This window comes from Lichenostomus cassidix, chromosome 14 (genome assembly GCF_008360975.1).
Source record: "Lichenostomus cassidix isolate B80296 chromosome 14, HeHo_3.0, whole genome shotgun sequence".
Lineage (NCBI taxonomy): Eukaryota > Metazoa > Chordata > Aves > Passeriformes > Meliphagidae > Lichenostomus > Lichenostomus cassidix.
Window position 1 is genome coordinate 12,982,592 of NC_139495.1, and position 26,825 is coordinate 13,009,416.

General features: G+C 47.9%; 1 protein-coding gene across 2 annotated transcripts in view; it reads left to right on the forward strand.

Annotated features, from left to right (window-relative positions):
- The window catches only part of GSG1L (GSG1 like), a 53,567-nt gene that overhangs the window by 22,137 nt on the left and 4,605 nt on the right, over nt 1-26,825 (forward strand). For both annotated transcript variants that reach the window (XM_085074929.1, XM_085074928.1), the window contains exons 3-5: nt 9,133-9,285; nt 13,193-13,304; nt 17,634-17,801. In XM_085074929.1, coding sequence (XP_084931055.1) covers nt 9,133-9,285; nt 13,193-13,304; nt 17,634-17,801 — 433 coding nt within the window. The remainder of the gene's footprint in view (nt 1-9,132; nt 9,286-13,192; nt 13,305-17,633; nt 17,802-26,825) is intronic.

Sequence of the window (26,825 nt, forward strand, 5' to 3'; positions counted from 1 at the left end):
AGAAATATTAGGATCATCGTAGGAAATAAAGAACAAAACAAAAAAGTCACCATGCCACTGCAAGCACTCAGAATGTACCCACCTGTGAACACCTCTCATCCCTCCCCTGCCAGCCCCAGCTCAAAGAACTTACAATAAAATTTAAAGGCATAGAGAGAAGAGTGACATTTATGGCCAAAAATAGGGAAATACTTGTTTGTATGAGAAGGACAACGCAGAGCAGATTTTAGGCTGGAAAAGAGACAAACGAGACTTGTAACAGCCAAGTTAAAAAACAAACCTCCTTTTTTATGTGCTGGGGAGATGTTCCCAAGAAGAAAAACAGAGGATCAATTTTCTAAGAGGAGCACTTAGAGACCTGCATCAGTAAAAAGAAATGTAACTGGGTCTCCCACAAGAACTGTACACTTTCCAAAACAGTCTCTATATTTTTTTTAATACTTCCCATTGCATTATTCTTCATATATCTGCAACAGAGTAAAGCCATACCCACACAGACAAGGACCTGTGCACTTCTCATAGGAAAGCTATGATTAAGCATGTAGGAAAAAAATGTGTTTGTATTTTATCTGTGTTTTCTTACACATCTGTTATGAATCACTCAAGTTCATTTTAAAAGGCAATTAGACATACAAAGATTAAACTATGCTTAATAGCAGAATCCAAGCTAAATTCCTGATTCCTAAAAGATGAGACAGTCTTGCTTTTCACACTTTTGATGCCAAAGACATGGGGAACAATGGAAATGAGCATCACTCATTTCCCAGCCCAGTGCTGAGGGTGGAAGTGCATCACAGGCTCTGCACTGTAGGTCTCCAAAGGAAAACATTGAGCCCAAAAATATTTAGTCAGGTATATGGAATAGTCCTGATTTAAAGTATTTTTATCATCATCTTTTCCACTCTATTGCTCTACTCATTATATTACTACTACAAGAGGAGAAAGAGAATATGGATACAAAGATATCCCACAGACTGCTCAGGATCAGACACAGGATTCAATCTGCTCCATGCCAGAACCATCAAAAGTCACACAAAACACCTCATCACACAGAAGAGAATCATTTCATGAGTCACAGCTCCACCTCACGTTCCAAAATAAAGGACCTAATGAAGAGCTAAAGCTAAACAAAACCAGAACATGGCTTTTCCTCTCTCCCCTCAGCAGTGTCAGGCATTTCTCATCTGGTTTCTCACGCTCTGCAAAGCAATCTCTTGTCAGGATGCTGGCCCTTTGTCCATCCTGACCACCTGATTTTTTACAGTAACAGGTAGCTTTAGGTACCTCAGGTGACATTTGGGGTCACAAAGCTTCCCTTGGCTCTGGTGGCTCTGTGGTCTGTGTCTGGCAGTGTTGTCACTCTGCAGCTCAAGAGCAGCGGGCAGATGGTGAGCTCTGCTGTGACGCAGGAAGCAGCAGTGCCCAGCCCTGCTGCCAGCCACAACAGCATGCTCAGGGCTCATCCCTTCCACCATTTGTCACTGATCACTCCAGTATTTCTGCCCTGTAATTCCCAGTATTGGAGTAGCAGAGAGGAGCAAATGACTAAACCCATCTGAGTGGCACTGGAAGAGAGAGATTTACACAAAGCTCCCTCCTGCTCTTCCCAAACAATATCCACAACACTTCTCAGTGTTTGCCCATTTGCCTTATTCTTTCCTCTCTTCTCTCTTGTGAAGAGGAGAGATTTAAGTGAGATCCAGGCATCAACTCCAACATTGTCACTAAGCCTGAAAAAGCAGAGCAATGGAGTCAAGAAACACAAGGACAGCAAAAACAGACCAGGGGATCCATGAGCAGAACTTTTTGTTGCTGCTGACATGAGCAAGGGTAACAACTCCCCCATCTCCCTGCCTTCTGTACCATGAATGGAGACCTAGGACAGGAATGAAATGTTTTTGCAAAAAGAAGAAATAGCACCTCTGCCAGGTCCTCCTCCATGTATGGTCACACCACCCAGAGCAGGGCTTGCCCTCACACTTGATTCTTTTCCTCCCACATGGGAGAACATTTCTCTAGTTGACTTGTCACAGCCCCTTGGTGTTTCCCTATGTCTTATGGCAGTTCAGGAATCTTGGGGACAACAAAGGTCACTTCTTCCCCCAGGTAACAGCAGCAGTGTCTGGGTTGGCAGATGCCAATGGGGGGTGAGAAGGTTCCACCCTCCCCAGGACAGCACTGCTAGGACACTGATGTCCCCTCAGCTGCCCTACAATGCAGCACTGGTTTGTCCTGCGAGTGCCACGCTCTGGATGTCACCTCAGTCAGGCACGAGAACCTCAATGGCTATTTAGGAGCTCACTGTGCTCAGCTCCACTGCTCTGAGCAGATAGAAAGGGTTGTTATCAGATGATGAACTGGGATGCAGAAAGCCCCCCAAAGCCTCTGCCTGCCTGTGTCAGACATTCTCAGCTGGGTCAAGGCTGAGCTGGCAGAGGAGCTGGTGTCCCACTGCAGCTCAGACAGACCCTGCCCATCAGGGCACACGTGTGACACTGACCTGTGAGGAACCCTGACCCTCTCCAGAGCTCTCTGGCTGCCTGCAGCACAGTCCAGCCTGATCCCCTGCTGGGGACAGTGTGGCAGAGTGTGACAGCTCAGCTGGGGCTGCTCTGGGCAGACCCTGAGCCCTGCAGGGCAGCTCTGCTCTGGGAAGGGCTGGGATGGGCTGGAAGGGCTGGAGTGCAGCAGCCACAGATCCTCAGGGAGCACAGGCTGAGGCAGTGGGTGTTCCTGAGGAGCATGAATTCCCACTGAGGCACTCTGAAGATCAGCCTGCCCCAATTAGGGAGCTAATTTTCTGTCTGAAAGACCCTAAGAAATCAATACAGGTTCTGGACCATTTCTTCCTGGGCACTGCTCAGGAAGGCTGGGCTTCCAGCAGGCAGTGTCACACAGCATGGCAGGTAATACATTCATTTCTGGGTTTATTTATGCTGGATAATTTCCAAGCCACTCTCCAAAATGCAGGACAGACACTTCCAGTCACACAATCCCTGCCTATGCTGGATGTTACATGGTTAACATGATTCAGCAACATCCTTCAGGAATAACAATATGATTTTCCCTGAAGAAATCCTCTAAGAGCAAACAGCTCATGTTTATGGATTCAAAATGCTTTGAACTCACCCAGCAATTCCTCTGTTGGCCACCTCTTCAGAATTGTCATGAGAATGTGCACCAACACTGGGTCTTTGACAGTCATTTTCATGGCCTGGCCAGTCTGAAGGAGCACCCAGGAGAGGATTTCATCATTTCATCTGGAGACAGGACCTCCAAATCTGGCATCAGATCCCGTTGGCATAGTGAGCTGGCACCAAACCCCAACTTCTCTGATTTGACAAGTATGCATCAAACTCCATGGCTGCATGTGACTGTAGGTGGTAGGAGGCATGGATGTGATTTAGACTCTCCAGAAATGGTTTGTTGGCTGCATTAATCTCAAAAACTCAACAGTAATTGAAATTATGGAAGTTTGGGGGTCCAGAAACAGCAGCAAATGCTTCTTTATCCTCCTGCACATAATCCCAGTCAGGTGTTATCCAAGTTCTTGGTGTTCCAATCCAAATTGCTAACAAGCCTGAGAAAGGTTTTAATAATGCAACACAAGAATCATCTTGGCCTGTTGTGGGGAAAGAGGACAGCAGAACGTGCCAGGCTTGCCATGGCTCAGCTTAACCAGAGCTCCCTCATGGAAAAGATGGAATCAGCAGCTGTTGTTGTGTCAGGAAACAGCAGTGGATTTGAACAAGGAATGAACTTCGAGATTCAAGCAATCAAAACCAGCTCAAACCTCCTGGAAGTCATTAACAACACTGTTCTTTGGGTTCCTTCATCAAGAACTCACTGAATGCCTCGACCTCTTCCAAGCAGCATTCCTGTGACTTCTATCAGAAGCCCTGTTTCAGCTCTGGAGCTCCTGGCTCAGTGCTCTGTGCTGGGAATGACAGCATGGCCTATCACAGTGCTTCCCTCGGTGGTCAGGGCTGACCTGAAATCATTTCTGCTTCTGTGAACAACTTGGTGAGACTCACTGCAGGCTGAGGTAAAGCTTCTTTATCTCAGGGTCAGGAAAAATATTCCATTTGTTTCAGCCACTCAGGACTGTCTGCAACATGCTTTTGCTGACAGGTTGGCTCAGGCAGATGCACTGAAGTTGATCACCAGCTTTTGCAGAGATGCTCTCAGATCTATGGATATCCTTCATTATCAATATGGATATTCTCTGCTGTCTGACAGGAAGGCACGGGACTGATCTTGTCAGAGGGTTCATGAAGCACTTGAGTCCCTAAAATCCCAGTGCTCTTGTGGGTAGCAGCTCTCCTCTCAGTCACAGAATAAGAAGACTATGTTCACTTCACTGGCGAGTGCTGGAAATTTCATTTCCTAGGCATGTCAAATGCTGCTGCAGGGGCTAAGTCCTTGGGGAGGTGGCACTGGTGCTCCTCACCATGAACTCCACAGAGAAGACAGCCTCTCACACATTGAGGAGGAAATCACAAAGCTCAGAGTTCTTTCATGTCCCATCTACTGCTCTGATCTTCTTCCTGCCTTGAGATCAGATGCCATGAAGGTGCTATGATTCCCTCTGACACAGGAGCCCTATGATATAAGTTGATTTGTGTGAAATCTTTTGGGGAGTCCCAGCTTTTTAATCTCAAATTCTGGGCAAGCAGCTGAGCCCAGGTCCTGTACTTCGAGGGATTTGGCTTCCCAGGGAGGTTGTCCTGAACTGGTGACCCCTTTGCCTCCAGGAAAAGCCTCCCAGAGCAATCCCTGCTGTGCCATACAGCATGATATGATACCTGTGGGGTTGAGCAAAGATCCAGAGTGTCCCACAGCACACAGGAGGAGCTCTGCCACTGCCAGCAGCACTGCTGAGGAGTGCCAGCCTGGCTGCTGGAAGAGCACCAGAGACAAAAACGACAGGAAAAGGTGTGTTCAGACAGGAGGTGCTGATGGTACCAATGTCAGAGGCCATCCCGAGCCCAGTGCCCACCTCCCTGCAGCTGGGCAGACACCAGGGTGGAAGAAAAGGACAACAGGGAACTCCTGATGTGCCACAGAGACAGGACAGGACAGTGAGACAGACAGAGCCCTGGCAGCTCCCAGCCAGGACAGAAGGGAACAAGCAAACCCAGCACGTTTTCTCTCTCCTAAAAAAAGCCCAGCAGCCGTGAGGAGGACTTGACAGCTGCCATCCTCTGCATTATTGCAGGGAATCCTGGGCAGATGGGCTGAATACATCATGTCCTGGTGCTTGCATGCTGGGTGGGCTCCTTGCACATACCCACCTCGTGAGAACGTGTGTGAGGGAGTGCAAATCAAATCAGTTTGGGCTCAGTTCTGCTTTCAAGTCAAAGACTCTCCTTCCCTGGAGGTCTCACATTGCAATGTCCTTGGCACAGTGGCACATCCCAGCTGAGCTCCTTCCCAGCCCCTGCCCTGCACAGGCAAGGGAAATGTATAAACAGGACAAAGACCAAAAGATGAGAGGCATCTGCTGATTTCTGAGAATAAAAATCCTCACTTACAGACCATCCAGGTAGGACTCTCTGAGTGAACCAAGTATTGACTCTTCTGAAGGAAAGATTTTTCATAAAAGCTGTGTTAGGCTAGACAGATCCCTGGGGCAGAGGACACAGGCTGGAGGGGAGTCAGACAGACAGAAAAGGTGACAGCAGAGAAGATTGGAAAAGAGAAAGATTCCCTGGAGAGCTTCTTCCCTGTCACCTGGAATGACTGAGGTCCCCTCAAGAGAAGGAGCTCTCTACTTTGCAGGAAGGAGGCTGTGAGAGATTGTGAGTGGAAGTGATGCCAAGTGACTGCCTCATGAATCTCATGTTGAGAGAGGAGCAGTGGGAGATCACCATCAGCCCAGAACAGAAAGACTCTGTCTCCTGAATTAATAACCTGAAGCAACTGTTCTGCTTCAGGCAGCCACGGGAAAATGCAAAATTCAGATACAGGTTGCATTTTCTGGGTGTTATTATTTCAGATGAAATTCAAAATCAGAGCAGGCAGGACAGGACATACTCAGAACTATGCAAACACTGCATGTGGGACTCGCCTTTCCCCACATTAGATGCACTAAAAAAAGACACAGAGCAGGTATTCAGTTACACCATGAAATAAGACAAGAGAATTCCTTTGTAGATATGAACAGGACCCCAAAAAAAGTAGTAATTGACTATGCCTCCCACAGCAAACTCACCCAGCCTTTGTGTCTCATCAGAAAAAAGGTTTTACAGGAGAGCAAAACTCACGTCTCATTGAGCTTTTCATCATCTCCTTGCAAGGTTACCCTGCTGGCAAAACCACTCTTATCCCAGCCCTGTGGTGAGGGAAGCCAAATCACTCCCTGTGACAGTGACACCAGCCACACAGGCAGGTGTTCCTCCCTCCTGTTCCCTTCTCCTTCCTTTGGAGGGTAAAGGACACCAGCTGGGCCCCCAGGCCCTGCAGGCTCAGCTCCCAGAGCCCTCCTGTCACCCTGAAGGTGCTCAGGGCTCCTCTCACAATGGCCACACTGACCTGGTGGAGACATGTGCACCTCCCACTCCCTGCTCTACCCTGCTCCCTGCCCTGCTGTCTGCAGCACCAGCTTCAGTCTGGGTCACAGGTGGGCAAGGGTGGGTGTGTTGGTATCACCTGAACCCCCAAAGCACCAGCCAAACCCCAACCCCTCCTGCAGGGGTGCACTCCAGCTTTGCTCCCCTCTCTGTAGATAAACCCGGGATTATCCTGTCCCAGGAGCAGAGCCCAGCATTTGTCCTTGGTAGGTTTCATGTGGTCAGTGATGCACTCAGATCCACCAAGATCTCTCTAAGGATCCTCCACTCTCAAGGGACTCAGGGCCTCCTCCTGATTTGGGATCACCAGCAAACTGTTTTAAGTGTGTCCAGGTCACTGATAAAAACATCCAAGAGAAGAGGCCCTAAAGCTGAGCCCCACCAGCCTGATGTCACCCCAAGGCCTGCAGCTCTCTGAGCCCAAGCCTGGAGCCAGCTGCTCCCCCAGGGAAGCAGAGATGGAGCCACAGCCCAGTGGTGAGCTGCAGACACTGTCACAGCACTGCAGGCACCACCAGTGGGTGTCCCCAAGAGTTCAAACAGGGCAATGAACACCTGGGCAGGTGTGCTGTACATTAATCCTTCAAGTTTGGGCTAAATTAATTGGAACTCACTAGCTGGGGCTCTCTGCTGCCTCAGTCTGTGGGTCAGGTTTGCACAACCTAATTCTTCCAAACTCAAACCATTCCATCATTCTCTCGTCATAGAAACTGCTGGTTGGAGAAAATGAGGCAAAATCCCTTCTAAATCCTGCAGTATCTCAGAACAACACCCTTGCTGTCTCTCCCTTGCATTCCTTTTTGGAAGAGCGTGCCAGTTGCCTGATACCAAATTGACTAATAGGAGTGAGATAAGCAGCTGTTTGCTGTTGATAGATGCAATATTGCACACACAGCCTCTGTGAGCAATTAAAAGCTTTATTTATTTCTATCTCTGTAGTATGGCTTAAGAACTCAAAAGGTCAGCTACAGTGGCAACAACAAATAGCACATATTAATTAAATGTAATTATAAAGATGAGTTCCCAGACAAAATATGAGCTGGGATCAGCCTGGTCACCAAGAAGACCCTCAAATGTTTGATTAAAGTGAGACTGCATATCTGGTTTGATAAGCTGGACTGTAGGCTTTATCACACATGTGCTTCACAGTGAGGAGAGAAGGTATTAATATAAGTGAAGCCTGTAGCAGTCTCTATGGTTACAGCTAACATTTTCTAATATAAGCCATTGTCTTCAGATGCTTAACTTTCCATGTTTCAACTGCTTAGGCTGAAATTTTCCATCACTGCTCATTGTTTCCAGGTGAATTCTCTAGCAATCAGGTTAGCAAATGTACTGGAGAATTCGAGCAGATTCTCATGCTGAAACAGCAATTGGAAATTGGGCAGGGACTCAATCTTATCATCTGTTCCCATCCTCTCCAATTTACCCCATGGCTTGGTGACTTTTAAAGACTCAGCAGATCCTGCTGGAGGTTTTGTGCTGGAATTCCCCAACGTGACATCTCCTGTGGGTGGCTCAGTCCCTGCTGGGCACTGCCAGAGCTGTGCTCTGCCCCTGAGTCCTGCACAGCTCAAGCAGAGCCCTGACCCTCAGGGTTGTACACAGGAGCTGAGGCAGCACAAGCCAGGCCCAGTTTTGCATCTGCAGCTCCTCAGCTGAGCACGTCACAAATATCTGTCCCACCCTGCTGTAACTTGGCAGTTCCTGTGTCATTCCCAGTGGCACAGCTCTGTGAGTTGGATCCAAACAGCCCAGGTGAGAGCAGCCATCCTGCAGGACACCAGTTCCTCACAACAGCCCCCAACACTAGGCTGGGACAAGCACTTAAACCCACACTGAAAGCATTTTCTTTGTGGAAAAGAGGCATCCCAGCCTGTCCAGCTCCCAGCAGTGCACAGACAGTCAGGGATGCTGTGCCATCACCTCTGTGTGGGGTGGTTGTGCTCAGCTCACGTGTGGCACAGGGAGGGAGAATGAGTTCTGGGAGCTGTGCTGTGGCTCAGAGGAGCCAAGAGGTTCCTCCTGTACCCACAGAGGTCCTTGAGCCAAGCTGGACAGGAGCAACCAACAGTTTGTTCTTTCTGCAGTGCCTTCAGCCCCCCTGCCACCCTTCACATCTTCATTCTCCACTTCTGTTTTTCAGTTTGGGTCGTGGTGTGCTGAGTTTAAACTCACAGAATCATTAAGGTTGGAAAAGACCACCAAGGTCATCAAGCCCAACCTTTGACCAAATGCCCCCATGCCCACCAAGCCACACTGGGAAGTGCCACCTTGTTTTCTGAACACTTCCAGGGATGGTGACTCCACCACTTCCCTGGGCAGACTGTGCTTAATAACTCTTCCAATGAAGACATTTTTCCTAATACACAGTGGGTGTGACAAACATCTTTAAAAACCAAATTACAACTGGCGACCTTAAAAACCAACCAACTTTTTTTAAAAATTCCTAATACACCATTCCTCCTAGATAATCCTGATTTCCCAATTAACTTTCCCCAACTTTAACCTGTGGAAATGATTCCCCCAGTGATGCCTGGTTGCTGCTCTTTGCCCTCAGGTGTGCTGTGGCTCTCAGTGGTGTCCGAGGTGTTGTACATCATGCTGTTGGTCGTCGGCTTCAGCCTCATGTGCCTCGAGCTCTTCCATTCAAGCAGTGTCATAGATGGGCTCAAGTTAAATGCCTTTGCTGCTGTCTTCACTGTGCTTTCAGGTATGAACCTCCCCTTCCCCTTTCACCCCCACCAGGCAAAATTCTACAACTTGGAGAGAATAAAACCCGGCGGCTCCGAGACTCTCTTATCCCCATTTAGCTATCGCAATTTTTCACTGTAATTTTTTTGTTCCTTTGGCACAAAGACTGCATGATAAATCTGCCTCTTGCCAGGGAGAAGTGAATATCCTCATTCCTGATTTCACAGCAGCAATGCAGTAATTATCCTTCCCCAGCCCGCACAGCCATTACCACAGCTCCAGCCTCAGCTCCATTTGCAGCATCATCACACTCATTTTCCAGAGGAAAATTAAAAACATGGAACGCTGAAATTTTTTCTTCTGTGTGAAGCCTGAAAGTAGGGGAAGGCTGGAAAACCGAAGCAAGGAGCTGGTGTTGTTGATTAACAAACTTGAGAATGAAAAGGTTGCTGATAATGACACTGAGGAGCAATCCCAAGAGTGATGTGGGACATTTACATCTCCCAAACAGCAGTTTGGGGCTATTTTCATGCTCAGTCTGTACTTGGGGCCCCTCACCATATAAACTTGAGGAATTCAGGTCTCTAAAAGACATCCAACCATGTACTTAAGTGCCCCTTCACTCCTGTGAAGATTTTCTGGCTAAAAACCAGGATTTATACAAACAGCCAGGGTGATTGTGTGAGCAGTCCTGCCTGGACCTCTCTGGCTGGAAGAACTGCAATAAAAGTGCATTTTATTCTGCTGCATTTCAGGCTGGAAGACATTACAACAGGCAGTGTAGATCCTGGGAAGGAGTTTGTATCTTCAGGGACAGCTGCAAATTGTGAAATAATAACAAAAGAAAAGGTCAGAAGTAGAGCTGAGTGACAAAAAATCTGATAAGAACTGCCAAAGCATATTCTTCTGCTTTGGGTATAATTTGGAACTTCAATATCAAACTATGTGGAATTATTCAGCATTCAATTATTTCCATGCTGTTCCTCTCTCCCTTCACCATTAACTGCAGTTTTAAAGTTTTGTAAGAATGATGAAGTTTTCTTTCCTACACAACTTTCTATTTTTATTTTGGCCTTCCCTCTTCCTAAGTACATTGCCAAGATAGTCCAAATATAAACATCAAAATTTTACAGGGAAAAATGATGGAGGAATTGAAACAAGGATAAAACCCCAAACCCCAGCACACTGTTCTTTTCAATGACAGGAATATCAGAGGAAAGAAGAAAACTATATTTATTTAAGCTTAGCATATTTATAATGACATAGCTTAATAGAAATTAGGTAATGAAGAGGACTTTCCATTGGAGCATAACACTTCTCATTAAATTCATGCTTGAGTTCCCTCGTAAAAGTGCAATGAGATATCCACATTCTCATAGCTCAACATCTAAAGGTTAGGAAAAAATATCCCAGCAGTGTGGTCACTTATTGCTGTTCCTTAACCTCCTATGAGCCATTAAAAAATACCCCACCACATCACACTTTTAGTATCTCTCTTTACACAAATTAGAAAATTTACATATGTCTCGCATGTAATATTTATAATAAAGCATTTTAATTAACGTGATATATTCCACAAATAGCATTTCTAGAAAAAAATATCAGAAAATGCTTTAAAATATATTGTCTTTTCCAACTTTTCTTAACCTCCAGCTCTCCAAAGTTCCTTAATCTCTGCCATTCCTGCCACCACCAAACAGGCACTGTGCCCTCCCTGCCCAGCCCAAAGCAGCAGCAGGGGGAAAAGAGGGTGCTGTGCACACAGCATTTGGTGATTCGTGTTGCAGACAGCTCATTTGAGCTCATTAAATGTACAGCAAAAGGAGCAGAGGGTGTCCCCATGGTGAACCTGGCGAGGCACAGCTAAAACAGACCAAGCCAAAAGTGAATGGAGCAGCACAACAAAAACAACAAAAGATTTGTGTTGTTCTGCCATAGTTTTTTTGTGGCATAACCCCACCGAGAGCCCTGCCAGGGCAGAGCCAGCCCCTCCCCTCGCTGCCATCAGGCACAGAAAGCAAAGAACACCACATCTGCAGTGTTTGTGGTGACCTCCTCCTCACCTGGACCAGGGCAGTGTCACCTCAGTCTCCCACAGGCTGAATCCCTGCTCAGGGTCTGTGTGACAGGGCAGAGCAGCTCAGCCCTGCTGGGGCTCATCTGGCTGTGTCCAACCTCCTGCTGGCTCAGGGTGACCAGGACAGGCTGGCTCAGAGTGACCAGGATAGGCTGGCTCAGGGTGACCAGGACAGGCTGGCTCACAGTGACCAGGGTAAGCTGGTGACCAGGTCTCAGGGCAGGCTGGAATGTGTTATTAGGGTTGAGAAGTCACTGACAGAACACACAGAAACAGCAAACCCCGAACTTAAGATCAAGGCACAACTGTCAGCTGAAGAAAAATCCACTGATTTAAAGATTCAGCAAGCTCCCAGTGTGTTCTGGAAATTAAATACAGCCAGAAACAAGCAAGGTGTGCAGCACTTTGCTGTGCTGCTATTAGGCCACCCACCCTGCCCAAATCTCATTTCTGCTGGAGTGAATTGCTCTCTCCACCTCCTAGCCGTGCAGTGTCACTCCAACACGAGGCAGCTGAGCAAATCCCCCCAGCTCCCTCCATCAGTGTCTCCTCTCAGCCTCTGCAGCTGTTTGTATCAAATCTGACATTTGTCTTGCTGAAGGTCCTGCCTGACAGGCCCACAACACAAACATGACATTCCCCAGCTTCCCTCCCCCAGACCTGCCCTGAATCATTCACATGTCAGGGGAGAATAATGGAGAGCTTCATGTTCTCAAAGTGACCAGGAAAGGAGAGCCAAAAATTGGGTATTGGTTGGGGGAGGGAAATCAAGATCTTCCATGTACAGCAGGGGCAACCATGGCAAAAAGCAGGTGGTCAGAGACAAAAGTGCAAAGTGTCATAGATGGGATCTCCCTGTGCCCACTGTGGCAGAATATTGTATTTCTAAGTGCCTTGAGCTGCAGCACAAGAGGCTTTTGGACACCTGTAGGTCCAAGAACTATTTGGGATATGGTGACCCAACCCTCTCTCCCTTCCAGAGCTCACTGGGGATTATTGCCCTGCACTGCTCAAGTGCTAAGGAACATCCCAAATTATTGTAGCTAGAAAATTCCCCAAGCATCAGAGCTGCTCCTGACCACCACTGCTTGAAAAGTGGGGTTTGATTTTCCTCAGATGTTTAAATCCAAAGTTCAGGTGTTTTTTCTGTTTAAGCTGAGGAGCACACTGGCCACTCACCCAGTGATTTCCTGCAGCCTTGTTCTTTCACATCACAGAGACTAGAGGCTCTGACACTGTCTAATCCTCACCCAGTGCAGTTCTCTCAGTAAACCATAACAGTGTCACAAAAGCAGCACCAGCACTGCACCATTAACAGCATCCCAGTGGTGTCCTCACCACACATCATCAGGAGAACCAAGCTCACTTCACTCCCTTGTGCAACTTCCAAGTGTTTATGGGTGTTCAAATTCATAAATCCTACAACTGCTGGGACCAAATATGGTTGTTTGGTGTGAACACATTGCGTCTGCAGTGCCTGCAGGAGCCTCTCTCCTCTCCTCTCTCTCTCCCCTGAAGCTTTCTGTGAGGGGCTGGGAGGTGACTGGGGGTGGCACAGCCCTGGTTTGCAGAGCAGGGTTGGTGGGGATGCTCACTGTTCAACATTTTCTTCAACGATTTTCTTCCTTCAACTCCTCTTTCAATTGAGAATTCAGGATGATGTAAAATAATGAGCTCTCAGTCACATCTTTCCTCTGCCCATGCAGCTCCCTCCTCCACAGTAGAACGGGAGGCATAAAAGTACAACAAAGAGTTTTTTGGAGCTCTCAAAGCACTTCCAGCAGTAGCTCTCTCAGGAATGACAAAAAATATTGGCACAAAAATTCCTGTTCTAATCCCTGCTTCCCAGGTCTCTTGGGGATGGTGGCACACATGATGTACACTCAAGTTTTCCAAGTGACAGTCAGCCTTGGGCCAGAGGACTGGCGACCACATTCCTGGGACTATGGATGGTCCTTCTGGTAAGTGTCACCAGCAGCTCATCTCCTGTCCTGTCTGAGTTGTTCCTCCCAGCCTGTTGGGAGGTTGCACAGATCACCTCCAGCTGCCAAACTTGCAGGAGCACAGCTTCCCCAGGGGTTTTGTGCAGTTTTGGAGGTGTGGGGGGCAGTTTGTGGTGGCTGTGCAGCAGCAGCTGTGCTATCAGCAGGTACAGAGCAATTGTAAATAAACAGCACCCACAATTACCAACACAGATTGAGCACTCTCATTAAAGTTCAATTTAGGAACATAATTGCCATGGCATTTCTGAGACTTTCAGCTTCCCCCCCCCCCCCGTTTTTTAATTAATGTCTCAGTTGAACCTTAGGGTGCAGATTTTAACACAAGTGCAGAGGAAGGTGCAGTGCTCCTGGCATGATGAGATTTCCCTGCAGATGATGGGGAGAAGGCTTGGGAAAATGGACATGGCTTTTTTTTTACCTTTCCCATTCATCTTCTAAAATCACATAAAACTAATTTGGCCAAGACACAGCAACTGTGTTATATTGCTTGCAAGTTTGTAAGAAGCTTAACAAGAGCAGGAGGCTGTGGAGAATAAAAATACCTGCAAACAACATCCCCATTCCTCCAGAGGCATCAGCCTCTTTGGATGGATAGGGAAAATACTTCCTTCTTGTCATTTCTAAATATAGCACATTATTTTCTTTCCATCTCAAAGCAAAGACAACAACCCTTGCTAACACCAATAAATAAATACAAATACTTCTTATGCACAGCACCGCAGGGAATTATTAGTCTTTCCTTCTCCTCTCTTTATACTGTGTTTCCTGGGAGGAGTTACTACCACTTTAGCAACACGTTACAAAATACAAATCTCATTATATTTAAAATACAGCTTATTTTGTGTCTCAATAATGAATATTTATTGCATGTGATGATGGACTTATAAATAAATTGCATTCACATATTTATAATATTTATATTAATATTTATAACAACTCTGTCACAATAATTGTATAATTTTCAATATATTTAAATAATAAGGAGTATTTGTCTTCAGTAATCTATTTTGTAATTTACTGCAATACTCCAGCTTTGGAATGTTGTTAAATGCCTTGCATGATAAGCACTCATTAGATTATTCTCCTTCATCTTGTGCAAGCCAAGAGCCCCCACGGCTCAGAGTGGGCAGCAGGGTCCCTGGGGACACCCTGAGCTCTCTCTGGGCTCACCCACACTCTGAGCAAGGTGCTGGGAGCTGCATCCCGTGGGAGATAGGGCTGGCACACAGTGTTCCATGGGAGATGGGGCTGGTATCCCATGGGAGATGGAGTGGGAGCCAGTGTTCCATGAGAGATGAAGATGGGGCTGGTGTCCAGTGGCAGATGGACATGGGAAATGGAGTTAAGAGCTGGTACCTCATGGGAGATGGAGCTGGAAGTTATGTCCCATGGGAGATGGGGCTGGGAGCTTTGTCCCGTAGAGATGGAGCTGTGTCCCATGGGAGATGGAGCTGGTGTCCCATAGAGATGGGGCTGTGCCCCATAGAGCTGGAGCTGGTGTCCCATGGGAGATGGGGCTGTGTCCCATAGAGCTGGAGCTGGTGTCCCATGGGAGATGGAGCTGGTGTCCCATGGGAGATGGAGCTGTGTCCCATAGAGCTGGAGCTGGTGTCCCATAGAGCTGGAGCTGGTGTCCCATGGGAGATGACCCCTGGAGCCCAGCCCCATCCCAGAGCAGCCTCTCCCTCAGCCCTCCCCAGACCCAGCGAGGGCACAGTGAGCTTTGGTTTAAGGACCAGGACTGCCCCTGGATTAGGTCTCACTGTGGAGGACTCTGGAGATACCCACAGGCAGGGAAATATGGGAGCAACCTCCCCTCTGCAGGGGGATTCCCAGGGTGAGACCTCAGCTCCACTCCTCACAGCCACTGTGGGGTCAGAGCTGAGCTCCTCTCCAGCCACTGCAGTCACCAAGCTCCTTCTTGATTTGGTAGCCTCCAGAGCTGCCATCCTCTTCCCAAGTGCCAGGGGAAAACTCACTTTTCCACAACTATTTCCTCTCTGTTGAAAATAAATTATAAAAATACTTCTGCTCAAAATGAGGAAGGGCTGCTCAGATGTCTCTGTTGTCCTACCCCATTCCCAAGCCACTGGCAAAGCCTGGAGGTTGTTCTGTGCTCTGGCATGAGTCAGGAGTGGGTCAGGGGATTCTCCAGGCAGCTCTGAGGATCAGTAGATGTTCAAGTTCAGACTCTAGAGATAAGAAATATAAAAAGCCTGAGCTGCTGGAGCCATGGTGGAACCTGAGAGCCCAGCCCTGAGCTCAGTTACAGGAGGCACTATGGATACAGTTCCACATCTGGGGCACAGCTGGCATGGAGAATTAACAGTATTGCTGCTAAAAAGGTCTTTCCCTAGGCAGGTGTAATCTCAGAGGCAGGACAACCACTGTTTACAGCTCAAAATAAATAGCATTTAACCAAGGTCCATCAAAAGTGAACCCTATCTATCCTAATTACCTAATTACTACAATTTACCAATTTCCACACACTGAGGGTGTTCATTGTGTATTTCCTTCTCTGAACCTTTCAGCATTTCTGATTATCTAACTAGAAACCCTCAGAAACTTCCAACAGAATTTTTCCTCCAAATGCCATTCCCCAGGCACAGTGAGGCATGGTTTTGGCTGGCTTCTTCCTGGCTACTGTTTAGGAGCCCAGCTGGAAATGTTTGCAGCTGCTGGAGCTCTTCCACACTCTCCACGTGGGAGGAACACTCATGCCAGGCCAGGAAGATGCTGTGCCTGGACACTCACACCTAGCACGAGTTCCCACTTCCCCTGCCAGCCTTGGGAAACCTCAGGGAACTTTGCCACCCCAGGGGTCACTACATTTCCTTCTCATTTGATTGCAGCTGGCAATTTTGAACCTGTTTGGTTCAAACATGACAAGGAAAGAGCTGCCTCCACACGTCTCATTGCCTCGGGAATCCCTGCAGGACTTGTTATAAGCTGAATTTTGAAATCATTGAAATGAGCCATTTCTGTTTACTTGAGCCATTTTTTCCCCAGATTTTTCAGTCCATGAATATGTGCTCTTTTTCAAGTTTTGCCTAATTTGAAATGAGAAACTGCTTCCTTGTCTGCAGGTCCTTTGCAGAATGGGAAAACAGCTCATGCTGAGGGCTGTGTTGACAATGCTTATTTATAAGATAATGCTACTGGGGCTGAATTCTTTCTGCTCTGCATAATTCACACCAATTTGTTACAGGAAAAGTGCAAAAAGGAGCAGGTAAAGTGTGTCACCATCACAGATGATGAAGTTAATCCAACTTAGTTAGGGAGCCACTGTGACCTGTGTGTGGCCAGAGCTGATGGGCTGAGCGTGAAGCCAAGGGGAGCTGGAATGCAGAGAAGCTCTGCAGACAAAAGGAGGAATTCAGGGCCTTTTTTTGCAGCCTCATTTCATGCTCAAAAAGCATCTCAACTCCTTGAGGGCCATGAGTCCCTCGCCAGCCCCATGTGAACTTGAGGTCAGGGAGGTGCAGGGAGGGCAGAAGAACCAGGGGGTTCTGTCCCCAGGCAGGGAGCAGAGCATCTCCCAGCTGGCCCTCCCTGCCAGGACACCCAGGACAGCACTTGCTGCTGCTCCAGCTTGCAATTTGGCCAGTCTTTTTTTATTTCCACTTTCCTTCTCCCTCTGCCTACCTGTGCTCCTGGCTGGTACTCACAGGTGTCCTGCCCTGGCTAGCCAAGATTGCCTTCACACTGGGGGTCAGTCAGGAGACCCTCAGGCTGGGTCTCTGCACAAAATGGAGATTTGCCTTCCGTTCTGGTCAGGCTTTCAGAGACCAGGCACAAGCCAGGAATGCTGGAAGTGGCCATGAAGCAGGAAAGAAGGGAATACAGTAGTCTGCTGACGGTGTGAAAACCAGATTAGAACTCATCCTTGCATTGGCACTGTGCAGCCAGAGTCCCATGGGTGCTGGGAACTGCTCCCAAAGACCCTGGGGCATTGTTCCTTCCAGGAGAGCATGGATTTCAGCACTTGTCTGCAAGGCTCTGAGGCATTTCAGAGGGGAGTCAGGAGGTTTTTGGCTGTGATGTGAGATTGTTCACCTTAGCACGTGGTTGTCCTGTGCCCAGCCCCAGCCCAGCCTCCTGCCCACCTCAGCACGAGCCCAGGCCTTGTGAGGTAAGATGAGAATGGGTTTGTCACCTCCAGCTTCCCTGCCTGGTCCCACCCTGTGTGTGTGTGTGTGTGTGTGTGTGTGTGTGTGTGTGTGTGTCAGAAAAATGGAATGATAATCCAAATAACCCAGCTGTGTCTGCTGGTTTCTGTCTCCACAGTCTGGCGTGGGGCTCCTTCACCTGCTGCATGGCGGCTTCTGTCACCACCCTCAACTCTTACACTAAGACTGTCATTGAGTTCAGACACAAGCGCAAAATCTTTGAGCAGGGCTTTCGAGAAGAGCAGAACTTCCTAGACCAGGAAGCCATCAAGTACTTCAGAGAAAGGTCAGTGCAGTCAGTTGCTCCAGCAGGGGAGGTTTCTGTGGACTCTGCTGCTTTCAGGAAATCCAGGCTCTCACCCACCTCAGCACATGTGGGTGAAGTCACTGAGACACCTGGAGAAGGTGTGTGTGAAAGACAAACACAAAAGGTCCTCCTTGATTTGGGTTTTCTTAAGTTTTGTGATGTCCCACCCTTTTTCCTAGACTTCCTAAAAGTCCTTCCAATATGCACCCAAGTCACAAAAAGCTGTGCTGCCAATGTAAGCTGATTTTCCCTCTCTGGAAAGGTAAAACTGTGGGACTGTGACAAATGTGACATCCATTTCACATCCATACTTACAACTTTCCCACACGTGCAACAGGCACCTCCCAGTAATCCCAACAGCTGCTGAGGCATTTTCCAGCCACCACCAGGCCACTTAGGAGCTGCCACCTCCCATGGCCTCGTGCCTGCAGTGCATCTCTGGTTCCTTTGTACAAGCCATGCTCTGGAGCAAATCCACACTGCACTGCTCTGCAGGAACACACACACAGTGCCACCCACACAGTGCCACCCACACAGTGCCACCCACACTGCCACCAGGGTCCCAGCCGGCCTTGAGTCCTGCTGGGTCCCCAGACAGAGATGCTCTGTCACCCTGCCCAGTCGCTGTCCTCTGTGGCTGCTCCAAGAAGCTGCTGCCCTCATTCTTTGGTGAGAAAGTTTAAGGTTTGTTTAAAGCTGCAGATTGGGAAGAACACACAAATGCTGGGCTCACACGGCAGGGATGAGCTCCACAGGGTGATGTACCTGCACAGGATGAAGAGTTGAGAAGGACAGAAAATCCTTTCCAAAAGTCTATTGCCAGGGGATATTTTGGGGGCAGAAAACATAAGCAGGATGCATTGCTGTTTGCCAGAGCAGTGTGGCAGTTTCCCTGGCTGGGAAGCTCTGAGGGCACAGAAGGTTTGGAATGATCAGCATTTCAGCAGCAGAGTGAGGAGCTCTCCTGAGAGAGAACTAAAGAGCTTCCATGATTATTGTTTACCTTGGTTATCCTGTTGTTTGTTTTTCTGTTGTTACAGTTATCCCTCTGCTAATGTCCAAGTATTCACTCAACCTTTCAGGCAGTCTGGAAGGAAGAGAGAAATATTCAACCAACCATGATTTTCCTACTTTTGCATTTGGACACGACAGTGAATTCTAAAAAATTCTCTGTGGGAGAAAAGAAAGCCCAGATACAGTGAAGAGGAAGGGGTCACTGTGTGCCTCAGGGTAAAGCAGCACTCAGGGAGGGAAACCAGACGAGTTATTGAAGTGAGAATTGCAGATAAGAGCCCAGCAGAATTATAAGAAGCAGTATGTTGAGTTAGATTGGGGAAAATGCTAAGGAACCTTGTTAAAGTACCACTAGTGCCCTTTCTGGAACAGTAAATAGCAAAATCCATTAATGGCCCAGAGGACAGTGACCTCGTTCTCTGCCAGGGGTGTTGTGGGTTTGATTTGGGCTCCTCTTGCCCTCCCCATATGACACAATTCCACCCCCAACCATTCTCTCCCCGGTCACCTCCTCCCAGCCCTTCCACACACACTTGGCACATGCAGCTCAAGCATGTGGTGTTCCCAAACTTCATGATTATGTCTTTCTTTTTTTATATCGCATTATTTTAATTGTTGTATCTGAATACATAATAGGAAGCCCAGAGACAGTGTTACCATGGGATCATTCTGGAGATTTAAAGCTGTGCAGCAGCAATATACCAAATTTTTTTTTATTTTTAAAGTTCTCATGTTCGTGCTCAGCTTCCCTGCTGTGCCCTGGGAATGCTCTGGCTGCAGGGCTGCAGGCAGTGGCCATTAGCAGCACCCTGTTGCTGCACGCTGTGGGTGCCCTCAGTCCCACACAACTTCCCCGAGCTCCCATCTGCCTTTGCACAAATAGAAAATAAAATAAATCCTCTTTCCTTCCTGTGCACATACCCAGGGACACTTCACATTCCCTCCTACTCCTCCACCTCCATGTTCCTTTTCATACCTCATGAATAAAACCCTCCAGCCTTCCTTCCTTCCAGTTCCTTTGCACATTTCTTTCCCCTTTTTGCCTGTTCCTTTGCCTCAGTGCACACCCAGCACCCTCTGGACACACACACCCAACCTCTGAGCTGGACACAGCCTGTGCAACAGGCACTTTCCTGTCTATTTTGAAAGTTAAAGCTTTTTCATTATCCCCAACAGCTCCATTTATCAGCTGGGACTCAGGGAAGGAAAGCATCAGCCCCATTTTGCATGATAAAAGTTTTTTTTTCTGAATATTCTTCTACAGGCCCCTGCTCCCAGGGAAGAAATTTGCTTTATGAAAAGGACTGACAGTAAAATGCTGCTAATCTTGCATGTGTTTTCTCAAATATATCACTGTATTGCACTTTCATTTTAATTGCATGTAAGTACATGTAACGGCAGATTTGCTTGAAATGTAGATGTGAGAGCTGAAATGGTCCCTTGAGAGCTCCCAGGAGCACATCCAGATCCTGTGCCTCCTGCACCCCAAGGCTCTGTCAGCTCACTGCTCCTATCACTGGGAAGACATTGAAGCAGATGCTGAAAAAATCAAAGATTCATGGTGTTATATACAACAGTTATTTCCTTTCCAGGCCTGGGATACTTCAAAAAGTCCAGACAAAACAGACTGTAGTTCACACCAAAAATTCAAAAGATATTAGAGCTCTTGCAGATATAACAGGTACAAGAGCCCTCAGGCTAACTCTAAGAAAAACAGGTCAATTACACAGACTTGGAGGTATTATTCATGCTTTAAGTGTTCTATAAAATTGTCAGAATTATCTGCAAGGTCAGCTTTCAGTCTTTGTCCTTTAAGTGTTTTTCCTTCCTTTTTTCTCATTTTCCTTTGAACTGAATGCTTGTCTATAACTTTTGCTCATCCTTTTCAGTTTTTCAGTTAATTGGGTGTCAGTTCATAACAAGTGTGTCTCTCCCATCCCTCCCAGTTCCCCTTTCTGCCCTGTTTGCCGTGAAACTCTTGCCCCAGGAGGTCATGAGCACAGTCCCTTGTCTCTGGTTCCCCCAGCCAGCAGAGGAGGAACCTCACCAGCCTTCTGCTTCCTTCCTTCCTTCTTTCCTTCCTTCCTGCTCTGAGGATCCTCCAGATGAGCCACAGGGACAGGGATCTGATAATCTCTGTGACAACCAGCTGAAGGAATGGTGCCAGACCTTCTCTTCTCCCCTGCCCAGCTGTTTAGTAGCTGCTGCTTTAGCAGCTTTAGCTTTCCCCTGCTGTTTTAGCAGCTTTGTCCCTGTGGCTGTGTAATAATTAAGACACATTCACCAGAATTCTGCTCATTGGGGCCAACTGGCTCCACCAGCACTGTCATCACACCCACCCAGGCAAGGCCAGGCTTCTCACACTGAATGTCTTTCCAAGTTTGTCCTCAGTTTCTTGCCTTCTTTTTTTAATAAATTAAAAAAACCCTTTCAGCCACTCTCCCCAACAAATCTTTCCCTTCTCCCATGATTCTGGTGGATTTTGCTGTCAGGTAAAGAATGAAAACTTAACTTTCCTCTCTGCTCCTCTGCTGTGCTGGGGGCAGAGCAAGAAGTGCTGGTGGGGCAGAGGAGCCCCTGGGCAAGGGACACAGCTCCAGGGACAAGGACAGCTGTGGCTGCAGGGAGGATGAGGGGAAGGCCAGGCTGGGGGTGAAGGCACTGAGCTGAGGGACAGAGACCTGAGAGGTGGAGATCAAACCCAGGGGAGCTCCTTGTGAAGAGCTCAGCAGTGCCTGGGGCAAGGAAGGGAAAGGGAGTGATGTGGGTACACTGGAATTACCCGCAGCCCTCTCCTGGTGAGGACAAGAGCAGCTTTTGGACATCCATCCAGGCCTGGTCAGGGGTGCCAAGTCCCCCTGGAGCAGAGAGGGGTCAGGGTTATCCTGAGGGGAGATCAGCCCAGCCTTGTCCCCAGCCTGGTCCCAGCCTCGTGCTCCCTGGGAAGCCAATCTCACTCACCATGGGCTGCTAAAACAACATATTTAGCAAGTGAATGTGGAAGATTCAGCCTCCCCCAGCTCAGCCATCCGTAGCACAGCATTTGCAGCTGTCCATCAACAGCCATTGTGCCATTGCAGCTGATCTCACAACATTTTTCTTGCTGACTGGGCCCTTACTCTGATCTGCAGCACCAACCTAAGCAGGCAGATGCTACTGGGGAAATTCTGGAGTGAGCTGAGTTCAAGCTGCTATCGATAGCAGTGCAGGCAAAATGTCTCTGCGGGGACAGAAAATGTAGTTTTAAGTGCTAGGAGCAGTTTGAAACAGACAGCAGGACCAAAGCTATTGCAGTTCTAATAAATCAGGACTATTCCCAACACTGTGAGAACCAGAACTTTTCAAATCATCATTCACACGCTATTTTTTCCCCTTTTGCACATTCCTGTAATGTATCATACTCACAGCTTGCTTCCTCCAGCTCCATTGTGCTCGTGTCAGATGTGCAGATCATATCAATGCCTTCCAAAGACATGCCAACCTTTTGCTCTGATTTCCTCCTCGGTCACCCAGGCACCTGAGCAGGGTTTCAGTTACTGACCTAATGTACCTCCTATTGGCAGAGGCAGTGCCTCTTCACACAGACATCAATATTTCCAATCTGCCCATTCCCCTTTCATCAGGGCACAGGGATGAGTGCAACCTCCTGCCTTGGATTTGTTCTGTACTTTATTCTGCAACACAGGAAGCTTTATCCACAGAGCTGCTCCTCCTGGAAAATCACATGGACTGGCACTAAAGTGGTGCAGCAGGAGCACCATCCCCACTCCAACACACACGTGCTGTACAGTGCTGTCAGTCCCCAGTGCTTAGATCCATCCTGAAGAGGGAGAGATTGGAGAGATGCAGCCCTGAGCCCCTCATTTCTATTCCCCATGGCCTCTTTACATGAGCTTTCCCCAAAAGGGGCAAAGCCAAGGGAACCAAGTCCTTCCTGAGCCCATTTGGATCTCCAAGGTGGGCCTGGCTATAGATGGAGGAGCCCAGGTATGTTGGACACTTATTGGTTTTGACCCTTCCATTTCTGTACATTTGGGAGCAGCCTTTGTTTCTGTTCAAGGTGCTACTTGTATATTCTCTTTTCCAGGACTGAGGAGGAGAGGGCTGAGGCTGGGGACCTGAGGTTACAGTGCCTCCATAGCTGCTCCCCAAATAGTAAGTGACCATGGCTCGAATGTGTCCAGCACACAATGGCTTGTCCTGTCCCCACGCTGCCTCCCTGGGGCTCAGAATGAGGTTTGGAGTAGGAAGCTATGGAAACAGAGGTTTGTTGCTTTCCCAGACAGCATTGCCCAAGAGATAACCAACCAGCATAAGAACAGTACAGAATTCTCCAGGATTCAATTTAGGATATGCACATATCCTATAATTTTGTGTTATCTCAAGAAGCTGTGACTTCATAGTAGTTTAAAAATATGCTCTAATTTACACCTGTATAACTTTCATTATCACTACCTTTTTTCATCTATATTTATCACCAATTCATGATGATGCATGCTATTGAATATAAAAATGATTGAAAGCAGCTTTGGTAGACAATAACGTTGGTATAATTAATGCCATTTCTTGCACTTTCTCTGGAAATTGCTGTGCTTTTATTCAGTGTTTGCAAAAGCTCTTGCTTTAAGCTATGGGAATCATTGGTTCAATGTACAGAGCAGTATTGGAGCATGGCTCCTGCCCTGCTCTGAATACTGTACTTTTTCTTTACTCTCCAGGAAAGATGTGTGCAGTTTCATGCATCTATTTCCTTGGAAAGAAAGCCAGTGATCCTTCATTCAGCAGGAGGGAGCCTTGGGAGAGTGACTTGCTGGCTCTGCGCTATTAAAATTTGGAAACCTCATGGCATTTTGCTGCCTCTGTCTTGCTGAGATGCACATCTCAGCCCCACACTCACGGAAGCTTGGTGTCTGTAACCCCAACCCCTGAGGGTCCTGCTCCCTCCCCAGACCTGCTGGAACAGCTCTCCAGTCCCATGCCACTGCAGGTGGTGTCCCCACAGGCATGACAGAGCTGGCATTGCTCTCCAGCTCGGTTTGTCATCAGCTCACTTGGTGACTCCTGCTCCTTGAAAATGTCATGTCAGTCATGGACCTTTCCACAGGCAGATCCATAGCCTTCCTTCTCACAGGCCTGAAAATGTCTGTCGGTACAAAATTGATCTGTTTCTCATGTTTCCTGAGAAAATTCCTCACCTGCTGAGCTCCTGGCAGGTGATGAAATGTGCTTAATTTTATTATTGAAGCCTGTCCAAAGGTCTTTGTCTCAAAGAACAAATAACAAGTGTTGACAATAGGTGTTCCAAGCAATAGGCGTTCCAAGCAATAGGCACAAGGCTCTGCTGGTCCTCAGCCCAGCCCTGTCCCAGGTGTTTCAATGTGAAAGGACACAGAGCTCAGCCCATAGAGTGCTGACAGAGCTGGGAAAGCAAACCACAAACGAGGAGCCCAGAGTCAGGGTAAAGACCAGTGGCCATTCCTCAATATTGCATCAGTCTCAGCCTCACATCCATTACCTTCTGTAATGCAATCAGATCAATGTTAATGAAGTGACAGGAGCGAAGCTGTGCTCTCGTTTACTTACAAATCCAATAGAAGCTGCAGAATGCTCATTATCCATGCTCATTAGGGAGGAAAATCCATTAGTTACTGCAGCTTGGGATGGCAAAGCCTCACAACGCTCTGATGAACCTCTCCTTCCTCGAGCAAGTCCACCAAGCCAGAACTGGGCTGTGCCTGAGCCCAGGATTGTCCCTGTTGCTGGTTCCAGTGTCCCACACTCCCAGTCCTTGTGACATTCCTGTGGCCAGCAGGGAACTGAGAACGGGGAGAGAACGGCGTGAGAAAGGCTTGGCTGAAGGCAGAGCAGCCCCCAAGGTCACCCTGAGCCCATGGGAGGTGTGGAAGGAGGGGACATCTCACCTGGAACAGACCAGCCATGTGCCACCAGCAGAGACAATGCCAGCAGGACACTGGGAGCCCTCTTGGACACTTCTAAAGGGTGGTCCTGTGCCAGCTGGGCACTGGGAAACCCTCCTGGACACTTCTAAAGGGTGGTCCTGTGCCAGCTGGACACTGAAAGCCCCTCATGGACACTTCTAAAGGGTGATCCTGTGCAAGCTGGACACTGGGAGCCCTCCTGGACACTTCTAAAGGGTGGTCCTGTGCCAGGAGGACACTGGGAACCCCCCATGGACACTTCTAAAGGGTGGTCCATGTCAGCAGGACAGCAGGCAGCACCACCTGGAGTTATCCCTGCTGCTCACCTCAACCAGCACCTCATTCCCTGCAGGACCTGCCAGCTGCCCTCTCCCAGGAGTGCTCTGAGGAGGTTCTCATCTGAACCAAACAGCAGAGAAGGAATATTGGCTCATCCTCAGGCATCATGAATCTCTGTGTCCTCCCACGAAGACAAAACAGGGCATCTGTCCTTGTTGAGAGCAAAGGATTTGGGGGAGTGTCGCTGAGGAGTGAAAGAGCAAAGCTTTAAGGAGGAGAACAAGACTGAGCAATTGTAGGAGACAAACACCACCTGGCCAGGTGATTTTGGAAGAGAGGATATTAAAGGTTTCTGAGCAGCCCAGGAGCACTGTGGGAGCACAGGTAGCATGAAGGGCTTTGTGCCAGGGCAGGATATCAGGTTCCTCTGTTGGCAGGACTGAGCTCTTCGTTTTGAGAAGTGACCTTAAATTATAAATTCCATCAGAAGCTTGATTCCAGAGGAGTCTCGATCAGGACAATGCAATTATTCAGTCTTGATAATCCTACATTAAACCATTTAATGTCCCTCACTAAACTATAATTTTCTTTTAACGGGGTTAAAAAAAACTATTTTATTTCCTTTAAACCCCTTTAACAGGGTTTAAACTTGCCTGAGCTGGGCTAGGAACAGCACCAGGGAGCTCTAACTATAACTTGGCATCCTCTGCTCTCCCCAAGCTGCCTTCCTGTGCAAACATATGGCACTGGCCCCTATACATCTGATACCCCCGGACATACCAAATTTAGCATTTCCACACACTTTGAACATCTATTTGTTGTCATTTTTGACCTTGGAGGTCTCAGCTTTTCCTTTCAGAAGTGCAGGGCTGGGAGATCTCAATGCTCCAGCTGTGCACAGCCACTGCACAAAAATATAGAAGGAGAAGTTTCACGTCAGGATTTTTTTTGTTGTTCTTGCACAGTTATTTATTAGCAAGAAATGCTGGCTGTAATTAGGCTCCAGACAGCAGCAGTACCTGATTTCAGACATCTGTGTGTCCATGACACTTCTGTGCTTTCCTCCAGAGCTCTCCCACCCGGAGGCATTAATATGAGGAGCCTGAATCCCATGGGGCAGAGAGGCAGGAGAAATATCCCAAAGGACAGGGAGGGACAGGTGTGGTGGCAAAGCCAAAGAAGAGACAAACAGCTCAGAAGAGCAGGAGCTGAGCAGGAAAACAGCAAATTCTTACTGTCTGTGGCTAAAAGCCTCGGTGTTATTTGAGGCAGATAAACCCAGGGTTCAGGACACCAGCTGCTCTTGTAGAAAACTGCGAGATTATTCAAAATTAATTCAGTGTTAAAGAAATAATATAGTCACTGTTTTGGCAGCGTGGGCTTTTCAGAAGGGTCACCTGACAAAGAGGAGGCCTTGAAAAAAATAGTTTTATTCTCATGTCATCACCCTGTAGGCATTTCCCCTGGGTCCATCCCACAGCTCCTCTACCATCCTCCCACCCCGGCTGTCTACAGTGAGATTTATGCAACCAGCCCCTCAGTGCTTCACTCTAAAAGCATAGTGTAATTTTTTTTTCCTATTCAGATAAGTTCATCAGAAGAGCTCGAGGTTTAAAACATGGTGGAAATGATTCATTAAAAAAAAATAATCTCCACTGGGTTTTTTCCCTCTCGGTCGCAAGCGCCGCAGAAGCAAAGCGGTGCTGGATGTGCAGGCAACTTTCAAATGCCTCCAAAAAAGTGTGTAGCACCAGCTCAGCTGGAGAGGGCA